We start from the raw sequence: 19,193 nt of genomic DNA, 5'->3' as shown, positions 1-19,193 counted from the left end.
AATGGGTGAAGAAGAAGAGAGAGGGTGGTGGGGTAGGTGGGGATCCTGTGGGGTCCACAGATCCTGAGGTGTCAAGGAAAAGTCGTCCCTGCACCAAGTGGCAAGCAAAATTGCTCTATGTGCCAATTCTGGCGTTAAACGCCGGGCTGGTGCCCATTTCTGGCGTTTAACGCCAGCTTCTTGCCCTTTTCTGGCGTTTAACGCCAGTCTGGTGCCCATTTCTGGCGTTAAACGCCCAGAATGGTGCCAGACTGTGCGTTAAACGCCCAACTGCTACTTTCACTGGCGTTTAAACGCCAGCAAGTGCTCCTCCAGGGTGTGCTGTTTTTCTTTCTGTTTTTGCTTTTTCAATTGATTTTGTGACTTCCTATGATCATCAACCTATAGAAAACATAAAATAACAAAGAAAAATAGATAAAATATAACATTGGGTTGCCTCCCAACAAGCGCTTCTTTAATGTCAGTAGCTTGACAGAGGCCTCTCATGGAGCCTCACAGATACTCAGAGCAATGTTGGAACCTCCCAACACCAAACTTAGAGTTTGAATGTGGGGGTTCAACATCAAACTTAGAATTTGGTTGTGGCCTCCCAACACCAAACTTAGAGTTTGACTGTGGGGGCTCTGTTTGACTCTGTTTTGAGAGAAGCTCTTCATGCTTACTCTCCATGGTGACAGAGGAATATCCTTGAGCCTTAAACACGAAGGATTCTTCATTCACTTGAATGATCAATTCACCTCTATCCACATCAATCACAGCCTTTGCTGTGGTTAGGAAGGGTCTGCCAAGGATGATAGATTCATCCATGCACTTCCCAGTCTCTAGGACTATGAAATTAGCAGGAATGTAATGGTCTTCAACTTTTACCAGAACATTCTCTACAAGTCCATAAGCTTGTTTTCTTGAATTGTCTGCCATCTCTAGTGAGATTCTTGCAGCTTGCACCTCAAAGATCCCTACCTTCTCCATTACAGAGAGAGGCATGAGGTTTACACTTGACCCTAAGTCACACAGAGCCTTCTTGAAGGTCATGGTGCCTATGGTACAAGGTATTGAAAACTTCCCAGGATCTTGTCTCTTTTGAGGTAATTTCTGCCTAGACAAGTCATTCAGTTCTTTGGTGAGCAATGGAGGCTCATTCTCCCAAGTCTTATTACCACATAACTTGTCATTTAGCTTCATGATTGCTCCAAGGTATTTAGCAACTTGCTCTTTAGTGACATATTCATCCTCTTCAGAGGAAGAATACTCATCAGAGCTCATGAATGGCAGAAGTAAATCCAATGGAATCTCTATGGTCTCATTTTGAGCCTCAGATTCCCATGGTTCCTCATTAAGGAACTCATTGGAGGCTAGTGGACGTCCATTGAGGTCTTCCTCAGTGGCGTTCACTGCCTCTTCCTCCTCTCCAAATTCGGCCATGTTGATGACCTTGCACTCTCCTTTTGGATTTTCTTCTGTATTGCTTAGAAGAGTACTAGGAGGGAGTTCAGCAATTTTCTTGCTCAGCTGTCCCACTTGTGCCTCCAAGTTTCTAATGGAGGACCTTGTTTCAGTCATGAAATTTTGAGTGGCTTTGATTAGATCAGAGACCATGGTTGCTAAGTCAGAGTGGTTCTGCTTAGAATTCTTTGTCTGTTGCTGAGAAGATGATGGAAAAGGCTTGCCATTGCTAAACCTGTTTCTTCCACCATTATTGTTGTTGAAACCTTGTTGAGGTCTCTGTTGATCCTTCCATGAGAGATTTGGATGATTTCTCCATGAAGAATTATAGGTGTTTCCATAGGGTTCTCCCATGTAATTCACCTCTTCCATTGAAGGGTTCTCAGGATCATAAGCTTCTTCTTCAGATGAAGCATCCTTAGTACTGCCTGGTGCATTTTGCATTCCAGACAGACTTTGAGAAATCAAATTGACTTGCTGCGTCAATATTTTGTTCTGAGCCAGTATGGCATTCAGAGTATCAATCTCAAGAACTCCTTTCTTCTGATTTGTCCCATTGTTAACAGGATTCCTTTCAGAAGTGTACATGAATTGGTTATTTGCAACCATTTCAATTAGTTCTTGAGCTTCTGTAGGCGTCTTCTTCAGATGAAGAGATCCTCCTGCAGAGCTATCCAATGACATCTTGGATAGTTCAAAGAGACCATCATAGAAGATACCTATGATGCTCCCTTCAGAAAGCATGTCAGAGGGACACTTTCTGATCAATTGTTTGTATCTTTCCCAAGCTTCATAGAGGGATTCTCCTTCCTTCTGTCTGAAGGTTTGGACTTCCACTCTAAGCTTACTCAATTTTTGAGGTGGAAAGAACTTTGCCAAGAAGGCATTGACTAGCTTTTCCCAAGAGTTCAGGCTGTCTTTAGGTTGTAAGTCCAACCATATCCTAGCTCTGTCTCTTACAGCAAAAGGGAATAGCATAAGTCTGTAGACCTCAGGGTCAACCCCATTAGTCTTGACAGTGTCACAGATTTGCAAGAACTCAGCTAAAAACTTATGAGGATCTTCCAATGGAAGTCCATGGAACTTGCAATTCTGTTGCATTAGAGAAACTAATTGAGGCTTAAGCTCAAAGTTGTTTGCTCCAATGGCAGGGATAGAGATGCTTCTCCCATAGAAGTCGGGAGTAAGTGCAGTAAAGTCACCCAGCACCTTCCTTGCATTGTTGGCATTGTTGTTGTTTTCGGCTGCCATGGGTTCTTCTTCTTTGAAGATTTCTGTTAGGTCCTCTACAGAGAGTTGTGCCTTAGCTTCTCTTAGCTTTCGCTTCAAGGTCCTTTCAGGTTCAGGGTCAGCCTCAACAAGAATGCTTTTGTCTTTGCTCCTGCTCATATGAAAGAGAAGAGAACAAGAAAATATGGAATCCTCTATGTCACAGTATAGAGATTCATTGAGGTGTCAGAGGAACAGAAAAATAGAAGAAAGAGGTAGAAGAATTCGAACTTAGTGAGATAGAGTTCGAATTGTGCATTGAGGAGGAGTGTTACTCCATAAATAGAAGGATGTGAGAAGAGATAAAGTGTTTTTCGAAAATTAATTAGAAAGATTTTAAAATCATTTTGAAAAAGATTTTGAAGAAGATATGATTGAAAACTTTTTTGAAAAAGATGTGATTAAAAAGATATGATTGAAAAGATATGATTTGAAAAACAATTTTAAAAAGATTTGATTTTAAAAAAAATAATGACTTGGCTAACAAGAAAAGATATGATTCAAACATTAAACCTTTCTCAACAGAAAAGGCAACATACTTGAAATGTTGAATCAAATCATTAATTGATAGCAAGTATTTTTGAAAAAGGAAAGAAATTGATTTTGAAAACATATGATTGAAAAGATATGATTTGAAAAAGATTTGATTTTGAAAAACTTTGAAAACTTGAAAAAAATTTGCATTAAAAACAAAATCTTCCCTCTTGTGCCATCCTGGCGTTAAACGCCCAGAATGGTATCCATTCTGGCGTTTAACGCCCAAAATGCTACCTTTTTGGGCGTTAAACGCCGAGCCAGGTATCCTGGCTGGCGTTTAAACGCCAGTTTTTCCTTCTTCACTGGGCGTTTTGAACGCCCAGCTTTTTCTGTATAATTCCTCTGCTGCATGTACTGAATCTTCAGTTCCCTGTATTATTGACTTGAAAATAGAACCAAGATCAAATAAACAATGCATGCAAGACACCAAACTTAAAATAAGACACTAGACTTAAACAAGAAACAGAAAATATTTTTTGGTTTTTATGATTTTGTAATTTTTTTGTGCTTTTTCGAAAATTATATAAAAAAAAGAAAATAAAGGTTTCAGAATTCTTAATGAGAATTCCAGGAATCATTGCAATGCTAGTCTAAGACTCCGGTCCAGGAATTAGACATGGCTTCACAGCCAGCCAAGCTTTTAAAGAAAGCTTCGGTCCAAAACACTAGACATGGCCAATGGCCAGCCAAGCCTCAGCAGATCATTGCTCCAACAGCAAGTTTGATAGAAATCAACAAGCTCTTGTGATGATAAGTTGAAACCTCGGTCCAATAAGATTAGACATGGCTTCACAGCCAGCCAGATTTCAAGAGATCATCATGAAACTCTAGAACTCATTCTTAAAGAAATTCTGAAAAAAAAAACCTAATCTAAGCAACAAGATGAACCGTCAGTTGTCCATACACGAAACAATCCCCAGCAACGGCGCCAAAAACTTGGTGCACGAAATTGTGATCACTACTTTTCACAACTCAAATAATCCCTAGTAATGGCCCCAAAGACTTGGTGCTCAATACCATGGCATAAACACAACTTCGCACAACTAACCAGCAAGTGCACTGGGTCGTCCAAGTAATAAACCTTACGCGAGTAAGGGTCGATCCCACGGAGATTGTTGGTATGAAGCAAGCTATGGTCACCTTGTAAATCTCAGTCAGGTAGACTCAAATGGTTATGAATGATTTATGAATAAAACATAAAGATAAGGATAGAGATACTTATGCAATTCATTGGTGAGAATTTCAGATAAGCGAATGGAGATGCTTTGTCCCTTCCGTCTCTCTGCTTTCCTACTGTCTTCATCCAATCCTTCTTACTCCTTTCCATGGCAAGCTGTATGTTGGGCATCACCATTGTCAGTGGCTACAGTCCCATCCTCTCAGTGGAAATGTTCAACGCACCCTGTCACGGCACGGCTATCCAGCTGTCGGTTATCGATCATGTCGGAATAGAATCCAGTGATTCTTTTGTGTCTGTCACTAACGCCCCACAATCGCGAGTTTGAAGCTCGTCACAGTCATTCAATCATTGAATCCTACTCAGAATACCACAGACAAGGTTTAGACCTTCCGGATTCTCTTGAATGCAGTCATCAATTCTAGCTTATACCACGAAGATTCCGGTTAAAGAACCCAAGAGATATCCATCCAATCTAAGGTAGAACGGAGGTGATTGACGGTCACACGTTCATAGGTGAGAATGATGATGAGTGTCACGGATCATCACATTCATCAAGTTGAAGAACAAGTGATATCTTGGAACAAGAACAAGCTGAATTGAATAGAAGAACAATAGTAATTGCATTAATACTCGAGGTACAGCAGAGCTCCACACCTTAATCTATGGTGTGTAGAAACTCCACCGTTGAAAATACATAAGAACAAGGTCTAGGCATGGCCGTGAGGCCAGCCTCCCAGTGATCAAAAGACTCAAAGATCTCCAGATGAAAATACAATAGTAAAAGGTCCTATTTATAGGGAACTAGTAGCTTAAGAATTACAAAGATGAGTAAATGACATAAAAATCCACTTCCGGGCCCACTTGGTGTGTGCTTGGACTGAGCATTGAAGCATTTTCGTGTAGAGACTCTTCTTGGAGTTAAACGCCAGCTTTTGTGCCAGTTTGGGCGTTTAACTCCCACTTTGGTGCCAGTTCCGGCGTTTAACGCTGGGAATTCTGAAGGTGACTTTGAACGCCAGTTTGGGCCATCAAATCTTGGGCAAAGTATGGACTATCATATATTGCTAGAAAGCCCAGGATGTCTACTTTATAACGCCGTTGAGAGCGCGCCAATTGGGCTTCTGTAGCTCCAGAAAATCCACTTCGAGTGCAGGGAGGTCAGAATCCAACAGCATCTGCAGTCCTTTTTAGTCTCTGAATCAGATTTTTGCTCAGGTCCCTCAATTTCAGCCAGAAAATACCTGAAATCACAGAAAAACACACAAACTCATAGTAAAGTCCAGAAAAGTGAATTTTAACTAAAAACTAATAAAAATATACTAAAAACTAACTAAAATATACTAAAAGCATACTAAAAATAATGCCAAAAAGCGTATAAATTATCCGCTCATCAGTTGCATCATCTAATGTATGAATGATATTATGTGTGTGTACAAGAGGCATAGATTTAGCTACATCACCCTTTATTGTATGCATCAGTTCCGGTGTTGCTGCCAAAACAGGTTTGATCTGCATTGTATACAATCCCCCCTTTTGATCAGCATCTCCAATCGTCTTCAAGGTAAGTCGCTCCTGAATCTCACAATCATGTGCATTGAACAAAAAGGAACAAGAAAGTGCATCAGCTGCTTTTGAAATTGAAATTAGATTATACTTAAAAGTAGGGATATATAAGACATCAGTCAAGTAGAAACTTGCTGAAAAGAAAATTGTCCCACAAATGGTTGTGACAACTTTAGAACCATTTGGCATTATGACTTGAACAGGTTTTATTGTTTTAACGGATTGAAAGAAATCGAGTGAGAATGACACATGAGCACTAGCTCCTGTATCCAAAATCCAGTCATGACAATTTAAAATATGGCTGGAAATTGATAAAAGATAGAAGGTAACTGCGGATGGTGCATGTACAAATGCCAAATTTTCATTATTTGGGGGGTCACTACATTGTTGTTGGAACAAGGCAAATAGGACTTCTTTTTGCTTATCCGAAAACAACCCATCAAGACTGACTCTTTCATCCTTCTGGATTAAAGGTTCAATGCTGCTCTCTTCATTACTCGTAGCAGTTATGGAATTTACTGAGTTCATGGCACTTGGGCCATCAGTATTCCCTTTGAATTGATTCCTTTGCATGTGTGGTGGGAATCCATGCTTGTAATAACAAGTGTCTACTAGGTGACCAGTCTTGCCACAGTGAGAGCATAATTTTGGTGTTCCTCGGCCATGTCCTTTACCTCTGCCCCCACGGCCCCTACCTCTTCCTCTAATTGAACTACTTCCATTATTCTGATAAGTCCCAAATGCATTCGTATTGACAGTATTTGCCATCATTCTTGCTTCAGGATCTATTGAGTGCATCAATTGTCTCTCTTGCTGTAAAAGCGAGGAGAAGGTTGCTGCTACAGTTGGTAAGGGTGTTACACGCATGAGTTGGGAGCGTACATTCGTATATTGATCATTCAATCCTCGAAGAAACCTAATTACATGGGACTGCTCTCTGTGCTCTCTAATCATTTCAAGATTCTTTCCACATTCACAGTTATGAAGGCAAGAACACAATGCAATAGGTCTAAACTCATCTAATTCCTCCCAAATACTCTTCAACTTAGTATAGTAAGAAGTGATAGTGAGTTCACCTTGTCTCAACGAAAATAATTCTTCTTCCAGATCTGCAATTCTGAATAGGTCCCCTTGATCGAATCTGTGCTTCAGGTCCATCCATAGCTCGTAAGCGTTGTTGCACCATAAGACGCTCTGGAGAATTTCTGGACTGAGAGATCTGTGTAGCCAAGATAGAACAAATGTATTACAGTGATCCCAGGCTCCGAAGGAAGGGTCGTCCCTCTCTGGCTTCACTAGGGTTTCGTCGATAAATCGGAGTTTGTTCTTCGCATTGAGTGAAAGGGTCGCTGACCTTGACCACGAATGGTAGTTCGAGGTGGTTAATGGAGCATCCGTGAGTGAAATTCCAGGGATTTCGCTAGGGTGCAAATAGAAGTGACTAGACAAATCTTGCAGTAAATTCGTGTTGGATCTTGACGCTTGTGCTTGAAACGCGTTGAATTGGGCCATCATGTGTGCGAATTTCTGCATATCGCTCGCCGAAAACGCTTGGTTCTCTGAATTCGCCTCTCCGTCATCCACGCTCGATTCCATTGATGATCGAATCGTGTAAGCACTACTTCACACGAATCTCCTCAAAGATGTGATCTTGTGCAGGGTGGTTACACTCTTTTTGCAACTCCACGCTCACCTCACTATGTGGAAACTCTGTTCGGTTGCAGAGCGTGGTGGTGAGGCAGAGGAGTTGCTCCACGCAAGAGAGGGAGACTCAAAAAATGTGAAATAGCAGAGATAAGCAAAAGGTATGATTTCATTATTGTAAACTGATATATATACACTCAATGTGAGCCACACATTTGATAACTGCCTGACTAAATTCCTTACTCTACTCTAACTAATACTGATGTTAATTTACTAAGTGGGACAGCTTGTTATACATGCTATTAAACTATTGATCTACTCTACTACAATCTGGCTACACTATCCAGTCTGAGACACTGTGATGCTTAGGATTAATCTCATTATGGTAGGTCAAATAACAGGGCTAAAAACCTGTTCAAAGTTGAATCCCTCTGATTGATGAAAGCCTTGAGCAACAAGGTGAGCTTTATACTTTTGGATATGTCCATTTGGTAGTCTTTTAACTGAAAATAGCCACTTACATCCAATAACTTTAACACTATTAGGTATATTAAGCAATGGCCATGTAATTGTTCGCATCAAAGCTTTATATTCATCTTGCATTGCTTTATACCAATAAGGGATTTTCAGAGCTGCAGATGCATTCTTAGGTACAATATTGTCAGCTTCTACTTTGGTGACCTTGGTCAAGAGAGCTTTTGCCTTGATAATACCAGCTTTAGCTCTAGTGACCATAGGATGATTATTCTTTGGTGGTTCAATTGAAGGGGCAGGGGGAGGCATGTCTCTGTGCTAGTGGTTGGATTAGCTCCAAGTTGACAAGATTGTATAGTAAAAGGTAAATAATCTATGGAATAAGATTGAGGGTCAGTAGATGTTGAAGTTTGAGATTGTGGTTCAATGTCTCCAAGAAAAGTTGTAGAAGAAAAGTTGTAGAAACAGTTTCTGTAGAGGATGGTTGTGAAATTTGTTGAAAATCTCTCTTGTTACAACTCTTAGCTAAAATCTTAGGAATAACATCAAATTTTATGTTTTGTACAGAGTTGACAATAGCCATATCAGAATTTGAAAATAAGATTTTGTAGGAAAAGATAGTTTTATCGAACACCACATTTCTAGATATGTGAACTTTACCTGTAGGAGATAGGCATTTATAGCCTTTATAATTTTGTGCATAGCCCAAAAAAATGCACTGATGTGATTTATAACTAAATTTGTTTTGATTGTATAGAACGAAGTAAGGATAACAAGATGAACCAAAAACTTTAAGAAAATTATAATCAGGTTTATGAGTATAAATGAGTTCATAAGGAGACTTTCCTTTAAGAGTTTCTGTAGGTAGCTTGTTGATCAAATAAGCTGAGTCAGAACCGCCTCATCATAGAAGGTGAGAGGCATCCCAGTTGTAGAGAGCATTGCCAAGGCCATTTCAGTGAAATGATCAGCTCTTCCATTTTGTTCATGAATATAAGGACTTGAATATCTATGCTCAATATCATTTTGCTAAAGATAAGTAGTAAAAGCATTAGACATATGTTCCTTTCCATGATCAATTTGAAGGCATTTCAATTTGTGGTTGATTAAATTTTTAATATAAGCTTTAAATTGAATAAAGGCATTAAACACTTGAAATTTGTTTACTAAGAGAAATAAACAAGTGTAACGAGAGAATGCATCAACAAATATTACATAATATCGATAACCTAAATGAGAAATCATAGGAGTTGGACCTCAACATCAGAATATATCGATAACCTTAGCTCTTGCACAATTGTCACAAACCATATTCATTTTAGGGTATTTTGAAGGGTTTTAACATGTTGGAGTTAAAACCTCTCAAATTACCCTAAAAGATGTCGTTTATGTTCTATTTTGGGATTTTGTTTTTAAATGGAATTAAAGAATGAATTTTGAAGTTGATTTGAGACTTTTGTTTTGGTGAAAAAAGAATTTAAAGAAAGTGAAATAGATTTGAATTATTTTTAAAGAGAGATTTTGATATTTGGAAGGACCTGAGTAGTATGCAAGGGTTGTGGCTTAGTCCCACTTACTCTGGGTCAACATTTTGAAAGATTATGATTTTGAATTTGAGTTATGACCTGATAAGGATCGTAGTGGTGTACTGCTTATTCAGTGTCGCGATAGACATGGGGATCGTGGTTGTTTACTGCCCACGAGTTGTGAATGTATTTGTGGGGATTGTGATTATTTACTGCCCACATGTGTGCTGTTTTCCAATTAAAAATATCTGTGGGGATCGAGATAGTTTACTACCCATAGATGGAGGGGATTGAGGTAATTTACCGCTCACCAGTTTTCAAGAGGACGATGTCTGGATTAGCTACTGGACATGTCGGGTTGGTTATATAATCGACAAATGAACTCATCAGCCATATGACAGACATGCATCATACTTGTTTGCACATACTTCTCTGTGATATGTGTTTCTGAGATTGTGTGTGTGCGCGCTTCTTGACTTGTGACTTTTTCTGTATCTCTGGTTTGTTGAAGTTATTTGTATTATGAGGTTTGTTGCTATTGGCCATCTGTTGAAGATTGTAAGCATTTTGTTATGGAATTCCTGTGTAACAAATAATAAAATGAACATAACTATACACATCTATCCTATTAAGAAATCCCCAATTCTTACCCCCTATTTCCACCACCTTTCAACTACAGGTGCGAAGGTTTAGTGCAGAGGTACAGGAGCATAGAAGATTATGTTTACGAGTTGAGTTGTTAGATTTTATTTTTTCCTCGTCATTTATTGTTTTGGTTTTTAGAGGGCTAGGACTAGTATTTGAGGATCTTTGAATAAGTATATGTATATAATGCTACGTGGATATATATATATATATATATATATATATATATATATATATATATATATATATATATATATTTGTGATTAAATGGTTTAAAGTACAGACTCTTTGTTTTCTTGGCTAAAATTTCACTTTGTATTCGCAAAAGCTCAATATTAAATAAAGATAGTATAGAATAAAAAAGGTTTAGAGGTAAGCAACGCCTGAACTTTTGGAACGAACACAAGATGCCAAAAGTTAGGGTGTTACAGTCTCTAGTTCAGGAGGATCAAACCGAAATCGTCAATCAGTATCAATGACAGCAGCCTCTAGTTTAACTCATGTTGTTGCGTCTTCATCTCTTCATGTAATGACATTTGCGAGAGATTTAGTGGCATCTCCGTCTTTCGCAGCTGATCTACACTGCGATGAGATTGCAGAAATAGGTGCTAACAGAAATACTCCTTTATGATCCTGATTTTTTGGGAGGTTAGAAAACCAGATGTCGTGGAAGATGTACTAGGGGATGACGATGATGTAGAGCCCGTCATGATTGATGATGATAGATATGATGATATAGGGAGGAGCATTCCTGTTGGGGCTAGTGAATCATCGAGTTCAAAAACTCAACAGTACCCGTCGCATTTTTCAACTCTAGACTTAGATGCCATGAGATAGCAGGGGTTCCTGGATGTAGTATCCCGTTTCGGGGCCAAAAATTCACAGGATACCACAAGTCTAGCTGAGTTCTAATTCGGTCAGCAATTTCAGAATAAAAAGGAAGTTGTCTTATGTGTGAAGACTTATAGTATCCGCCGTGAAGTTGAGTACAAAGTGCTAGAATCAAACCATGCCAAGTACTATGAAAAATGTAAGGAGTTCGAAAATAATTGTAGATAGTTGATTCAGCTCATTCGATTTACTAGGAGCTTGTTACTTGAATTTATTCCATTCGATTTATTGGGGTCTAAACCATGGACTTATAATTAAATCGAAGCTTGTTATTTTGATTTACTATAATTAAAATCGTCTTACATTCAAACTTACTAATTCGAATTTCAAGCCATAATAAATCAATACAATTAAAATCTTTTTACATTTAAACCTACTGATTCGAATCTTATTGATTCAATTTAACACTAAAATGGTTAATTCAAATTTAATAAATTTGATTTATATATAAATGTCAATTAAGACATGCATGTAACATTTTTTTTAGGATAATATTTTTTTAGGACATTTAGATAAATTTAAAACTCTAATGTTTTGTTTATGTGATTTGCCCTTATAAAATATATAAAAAGTTATATGGTTTCAGTGTTTCACTCCATTATTTATTTATTTTGCCTCCATATAATTTTATTTACATACATTAAGACAAGCATTAATTATTTACTAAGATTGATTTATTACTAAGATATATAATTTAGTTGAATTTATCGTAAAGAGGTGGATGTAAGAAATATATTAATGAATATCCAAAATCTTTTAATAATTCATAAGTATATTTTTTCTACAAAAAGATAAAAGATTTAAATTTACATTCCTTTAATCAGTATGAGACTTATTACTAATCAAATAATTTTTAATTAAAGATTATTATACATTTATTTTCGCATTTTACATTATATCTATTTTCTTTAAGCATATTTTTGTTTCTACCAGTTAAATTTTCTATATGCGTCACCGATGTCATATAATAAGTATATAAAATGACCATCATTAGGAACCTGCCATGAACTTATGGCTTAGTTGAAAACCGAACCGTAAATTTGATTCCCATAAGGTCATAACCATATATTAAGTTGTTATACTACATCTTCTTTATATAAGGTTAAATATAGGAAAAGTTGTTTGTGCCTTGCCATTTACACATTTAATTTGTGTCTGTTTTCTTTTCAGAGTAAGAAGTGTTGTAGCTATGCAAGAATGGAACATTCTCACTAGTTAGTGATTCTAGGCTACCAATAACATCTTCCTCTGCCTCTTCTTTTGATTTTCCCCACAATACAGTGTAGAGTCCAATTGATATTATTGTGGCCCCAATTATACTGCAAAATATGAGGAAGGAGTTAAATCATATTTTGCATTGTATGGTTTGTTTTCTGAGTATGAAGAAAAGCTAAAAAGAAAAAAAAAATGATGTATAAGTGGCGACTTGAATTGATTTTATGAATGATACTAAGACCTGTTTGAAAAATTTTTAAACTAATTTTTTTTTAATTTTTGATTTATAAAAAGTAGTATTAATGTCTGGTGTAATTTTTAAAACTAAATTGCAACTTTCTAAAAAGTTATTTAGAAGCTTATAAAAAAGTTTAAAAAAATGACTTCTTTCATAATACTTTTACTTTTCATTACATTTTTATAAAATAAACACTTTTAGAGTTAAAAATCTAAACACAAAATAACTCATTTATAAGTTACTTTTAACAGAGTCATTTATTGTTTAAGTTATTTTATCAAAAGGAGTTTAATTAAGTTGGTTACCGGTGTATGAGTTATGTGATATTTCAATACAATATAATACACTATTATATGGTGTGGTTTCATTAACTCTTACTCTATAAAAAGCACATGCCTTCATATTGCGATTGATAGTTTATTTTGTATGTTTGCTTCAATTCCCTATGATATAAGCATAATAAAGAATCAAATGTTGAAAGGGAAAAGAAAAGTGAATTAATCCTACCTTCCAATATAGAGAGTGTCACCTAGGAACATGACTCCCATGGCAACAGAAATAACAATTGATAGTGGCTTGAATGCTGTTACAAAAACTGGACCTTTTATGTGCATCACCCAAGCATAAATTGCATTGCTCAAGAACTTTCCAAGTAAACCCTAATTTAAAAAAGAAAATACAAAACATAGTTCCATCAATAAATTACTATAACTTAAGATCATATAAAATATGAACGCTAATACGGACACATAACACGAAACGATAGATATGATTCATATGATTTAGAACACGCAAACACATCAAAATTTTAAAATAATAAGACAAGAACACGATAAACAACCAATATTAACAGTTTTGAACCCCCTGTTAACACTATATCTAAGTATTTGAAGCGTCAACAAATTTTAAAAAAATAATTAATAAAAAAGATATACATGTTACGTGTCATAAAGTGTCATGTCGAACATATTGACACATCGATTAAATGATTTTTGCTTTATAGTTGAGAATTTATAGTCCAAAGAGGTGTTAGTTATCTTACTGAGCAAAGAATGGAGACCAATGAAATGTCTAGCCTTATCTTCCAAGCACTTGCATTAGGCTCTAAAATTGAACCTACAATTGTAGATATGATGGTTGAAGTCACGTTGTAAAAGAAGAGCATACTTAGTTCATCTGGGTAATCCTTCAATACATCCACCTATAAAATTAAATTAATACACAAATTATAATTTGATCCTCTACTTCAGGGATATAATTATATAAGTCTAAAGTGCAAGCCATAGTGTCTCAAAAGGTTATCCAAATAACATTTTATTTTATTTTTTTAATTGTTATCAATTAAGAATTTTATTGTAAAGAATTTGAATTGTATGTACCTGTAAAATGTACCATATTGAAAAAAGTAAATAGTCAGCTGTTAGAAGAATTCCAGCAAGGACCCAATTTGTGTCCACTGCTCTGGGAATGTTAATTGGTTGTTGTAGCAGGGGCAATGAGGTAATTTTGGTATGAGAATTGTTGCTGATAGATGGACCTTTGTAGAAAGTCAACACAAATGCTCCTGCTATTGATATTATGCTTCCCATTACCTTAGCTTGACTAGTTCTACTTTTTACATCTATCTTTTCCATCCTTAATTGCAATTATGGCCATAGAAGAACAAAATAAGAATCATAAATAAAATGAGAAAGAATTCATTAATTTATAAGGTTCCTAAACATTAATTAATTGTAACTATTTGTTTCCTTTCCTTTAGTATTTAAGAGTCTGTTTAAGAAAATTATTAAGTTATATCATCATTTTAGACAAACATGTTTCTAATGGTTCAATTCATATGAATATGATAAGTTGTTGCCTTTGATACATTGAAAATTTGAAATTATAGCTCTATGGCTAACACATGAGTGTTTTAATATTTTGAGCATTTTGGGTGTCTGGTATTGCATTTAAGAGGAGCAGCATACTGGTATGTATATATAACATTTAAAAAATTAAAATTAATAAAATCGCTCCTATTTTCACAAAATCACAAAAATAGAAACAAGAAACAAATCAAACCATTTGTTCAAAAGTGAGACACATTTCTGCCTCATAATTTCTTCAATTTAAGATTTAGGAAAAAAGTTTATACGTACTCCACTCTTAAAAATATATAAAAAGAAAAAACTTTATCAACTGTTTTTATTTCCAATCTAACCCTCCTCTCTATATCCATCATCATCGTCACACTCCTCTCTTTATTCCATGCCCGCTCTACTATTGTACCATCCCATCCCTTAACAGTAGCACCCCACCATTCACCGCACTACCCTCATCATTGCCACTCACTACTACACCACCACTGCCACTATGCCTGAATTGAACCACCCCATCATCAACATTAACAACAATAACCACTATTCCTCCCCTTCATTCTCGCTATTATTGTTAGCTCCACAATATTTTAAATTGAGTTTTGATGATTAACAAGCACAAATGTATATTATTTCTTTAAGTAATATAAGCAAACAAGATAAAATTTGAACTTTATAAAGTCTGGTGACTTAAGGATAAATAATCTTAGAAGTTGAGTATGAGTCAACAAATTATCTATCCCATCTAATAAACTTTCTATTTCCCTCCTCTCTTTTCGTCACTACAAAAAAAATGCTTAATACCATTGGATTTAACACTGCAGAGCAAGAGTGTCTTTACCAGTAGATTTACTGGCGGTTTAAGCATCGAAATCGTAGTGAGAAAATATTACCGGCGAATTCTCGTTTTCGACAATAAATTTGCCACTAATAATTAGAGAGAAAACAGAAAAAATATGTTACTGTTAGATTTATCCGCTAATAAATCCGATGGTAATTGTGCCCTAAATTCAACCGCATATCCTCTTCACTCTCGTTTGAATTTCTTTCTCTCTAACAATCTTGCCCCCTCACCGTTCCTGCTACCAGATTCTGTCGCTGTTGTTGCCACCGCTTCTGCCACCCTCTTCTTCTTGGTGCTGATGCTTTTCTTCAAGTAATGCTTCTAAATTTTACTTTTTCTAAAATAGGAATAAAGTCTAATTTGTTATTATAATTTTGTGTTTGTTATTTTGGTTCTGATTTGTTATTATAATTTTGTGTTCGCTATTTGATCCTAATTTGTTATTATAATTGTGTTCGTTATTTAATTCTAATTTATTATTATAAGTAATTATAATTTTGATTCTGATTTATTATTATAATTTTGTGTTCGTTAGTTGGTTCTGATTTGTTCTTATTCTAATTAAAACATGTCTTCAGGTGTTGTTGATTAAATTATTAGTTTGATTATGAATAAATTAAAACACCTAAGTAGTTAGAAACTCAACTAATTAGTTAATTGATTAAGTTATTTTAGATATGTGTGGCTGTTTGTAAGTTTTAATTCATAATTGAAGTTGGCTGGATTTATATGAACTGTAAACATGGATATATGTCCAACTTTAGGGGAGATTATGCCAAATTTTTTTTCAAATAATATAAATGTACACAGAATTTATGTTATAGTTGTTGATTTATGTAATTTAAAGTGTCTATAAACTTTATCTTTGCTATTACATTATTTTTGTGACTAGTGTTAATTGATATTCTCTCTACAGACATGACAAGAGTTAGAGGTGTCATGGATCGACTACGTGATCGACCCCCTCTACGCCGACTACCTCTGTGGACGTCACAGGCAATGGATGCACAGGACCAATCGTTCATCATGGTCCCTAACCCCAACTACGTAGTTCCTGCTACTACGCCAATCCCGCAACCAGGAAGTCGTACATCTGCTTCATCAGATTGGACTCCTCCACCATTTTCATCTGCTTAGTAAAGCACTACCTCGACGACGGCGCCTCCAGTAACAGACACCATGGTGTCGGAATCCTCTCACGGATTCTAACCAGATACCTCTTTACCACCTTCTATCGTACGGAAGACGATTTAACCTGATAAAACTTCAGCCTGAATACTATTTTAAGTATTTTATATGCAAACCATTTTAGTTAGTCAATTTAATTTAGTTACACTCAATTTTATTAGTTTTAGTGGATTTAGAAAACAAGAAGAAGAAGTGTATTCAAGAAACAGGGAGAATCAGAGATTCTTGCAGCACTTGAAAGAGTTGAGTCTTTCAAAACCATTGCCAGAGGAAGAGAGTGACAGAGTGTTGCATCGTCATTTCATGGTTGCTAACACGCTAGGAGAACCTTGCTGCTGCTATAGGACCACCTTTTGGGTTTTATTTACAAATCTTTTTAACTAAGAAATAAAAATAAATCCCCTTCCTCCTCTTCCCATTCGTTCTTCCTTCAGTCTGAACCATCAACGCGAACTTAAGGAGGAGGAGGAGGCGACGTAATGGTGACAATGATAAAGAGGCGACATTGACGATGACAAAGAGAAAGAAAAAAAATATGGCGACATACAAAAATTAAAAGGGTGAGAGGAAGGAGGAAGCAGGAAGAAGAGAGCCAGAGCTACGAAAGCAGAGAAGAGGAAAAAGAGAGGTGGCGCTAAGATAAAGAGAAAAAAAATGATGTAAGAGAAAAAAAATGATATAAAGACAGAAGATGGAGAAGAGAGAAAGGAGGAGGAGTGACTGAATAGAACAAATAGACAAAACTCTAACCTAAAAGTAGAATGAAAATTTAAAAAAGTTAAATAAAAATGTTTAAAAAACTGTTATTAAAATTTTAGTTTAAATTTTTAAAATATTTTAATTTTTTTAATTTTTATTTTTAAAAATATTAAAAAAATTAAAATTTTATATTTTAAAATTAAAATTTTAATTTTAATTTTTAATTATTAAATATAATATAGAGTCGGACTTCTTAATATCAATTTCAATGTCCCTAAATAAACATAGCGTAAAGACATAAATTTTAAAAAACTGAAAAAAAATTACTAACAAATTACTAAGGTCGCATTGCGTACAAGGCACGTAAGTAAATAAAATGGGTTAGTTATCTATTTATAATTGTTTAGTATATATATAGTTGAACCTCAAATAGACAAAAATAAAATAACAACTTAGCTTAAATAAGCTAAAATTATCTGTTATCTTTAATTCAGAAATGGAAACAATGAAACCTGAAAAAGACTGCAAGCAAGAAGGTGAAAGCAGGAACCAAGTTGCCAATTGATGAAGCAAGTGTTGGAGAACTGTAACTAATTCCAGCATACCCCAGAATTTGAGATGAACTTCTACAGAAACACATCACCATCAAAATCCAAATAAAAAACTACAACATGAGATTCCTCTGGATCATAATCATTTATTTATTTATGAATGTTGCCAATTTGACACTTATTAATTAATAATCTAACATTAGAATCATCTAGAATAAAATGCACATCTACGTAGTTTCAAATTTCACAAAAAGGTTATACATATATATTTGTAATTTAATAAATCTAATCTATGATGAAAAATCAATGACTTTAAATACTATGCATTTTACTTTCTAAAGTGCAACCAGCAGTTTAAAATTAAAGATCCATAACAATTACTTTGATCATACTTTAAAGTAATCAAGCTAGAGTGCCTTTTTTTTTACCCTATGATCCCAAGAAGGACAATTTTGGAAAGTATGATGAAACTGAGTGGAGGAACCACTCTTGATCTGCAAACAGAAATGAACAAAACATGAAGATAGATATATTATATCATGTTGATGCGAGAGCATAATAATAATTAACCATATAATCAATTTGGAAGAAGAATAATTTAATAAATTCAAACCTTTTGGAGATGAAAGGTGCAGGAATAAGAACAATAGTAGCAATAGCATAAGCATATGCAACAAACACATGGTTGCTCATGCCTTTATTGGTGGCTGCTTTGAACAAAGTGAGTAACCCCATATCATTGCACTCTATACCAATAAGCAACAAGATTGGAAGCAGATTCTTGTAGAAGGACCATCTTCTTGCCATAATTATGACTTTGATTTCCTCTGATTTTTGGTATCCGAATGAAGAGCACAGCAAAAAGTTCAGTTCATCAGTGAGAGTGGACTCATTTTGATTAATTGTCTCTATGTCATATCAAAGGGGTGTGACTATCGTTCTAATAACCGGACCAATTTTTGTCCGGTTCAATCACGTGAGCCATTTGGTTCAGAAAAAAAAAATCGATTGTGAGAGAATTGGTAAAAAATTAAAAAATTAGTTTAAAATCAATAAACCAATAATGGAGTCGATTTTTTAGTATTTAACCAATTTAAAATAATAATATATAAATATATTATGTATTTTACATATAAATATGTTATTTTATTATATTCTGTTTAATTCTTATTAAGTCTTAATTGGATGTGATAAAGCATCTATGAAAAATTAAAAGTTTCTATTATTAAATATGTAGTAACGTATATTACAAGATTGTATCCAACCAAAAAATTATGAAATATGCATGTCTTTTTTCTTATTTTCTTATTTTGGTAGCTTTATATTATTTTTGCATTAAGTTAGAGAAAAATTATATCAAAATAATTTGACTTGTTAAGTACACACATTTTTAAAAGTTAGAATCAAAACACAAATTTTATTTGGACGCG

At 35.2% G+C, this 19,193-nt stretch overlaps 2 protein-coding genes across 2 annotated transcripts; both read right to left on the bottom strand.

Moving 5' to 3' along the window:
• Positions 1-7,610: 7,610 nt before the first annotated feature.
• Positions 7,611-8,419, bottom strand: LOC130981388 (uncharacterized mitochondrial protein AtMg00820-like). Its single transcript, XM_057904992.1, has 2 exons — positions 8,048-8,419; positions 7,611-7,742 (listed from the first exon to the last, which is right to left on the bottom strand). The coding sequence occupies exons 1-2, from the start codon at positions 8,417-8,419 to the stop codon at positions 7,611-7,613; spliced, it is 504 nt and encodes a 167-aa protein (XP_057760975.1).
• Positions 8,420-12,192: 3,773 nt separating this feature from the next.
• On the bottom strand, positions 12,193-18,665 carry LOC130979703 (WAT1-related protein At3g28050-like). Its single transcript, XM_057903226.1, has 7 exons — positions 18,377-18,665; positions 18,192-18,257; positions 17,725-17,838; positions 14,005-14,260; positions 13,668-13,826; positions 13,133-13,284; positions 12,193-12,491 (listed from the first exon to the last, which is right to left on the bottom strand). Exons 1-7 carry the CDS (start codon positions 18,568-18,570, stop codon positions 12,317-12,319), a joined length of 1,116 nt encoding a protein of 371 aa, XP_057759209.1. The 5' UTR covers positions 18,571-18,665; the 3' UTR covers positions 12,193-12,316.
• Positions 18,666-19,193: the final 528 nt, after the last annotated feature.

The sequence above is a fragment of the Arachis stenosperma genome, chromosome 5 (genome assembly GCF_014773155.1).
Source record: "Arachis stenosperma cultivar V10309 chromosome 5, arast.V10309.gnm1.PFL2, whole genome shotgun sequence".
In the NCBI taxonomy this organism is placed as follows: Eukaryota; Viridiplantae; Streptophyta; class Magnoliopsida; order Fabales; family Fabaceae; genus Arachis; species Arachis stenosperma.
The sequence above is the reverse complement of the archived record's forward strand: the minus strand, read 5'-3'. Positions and strand labels throughout refer to the sequence as shown.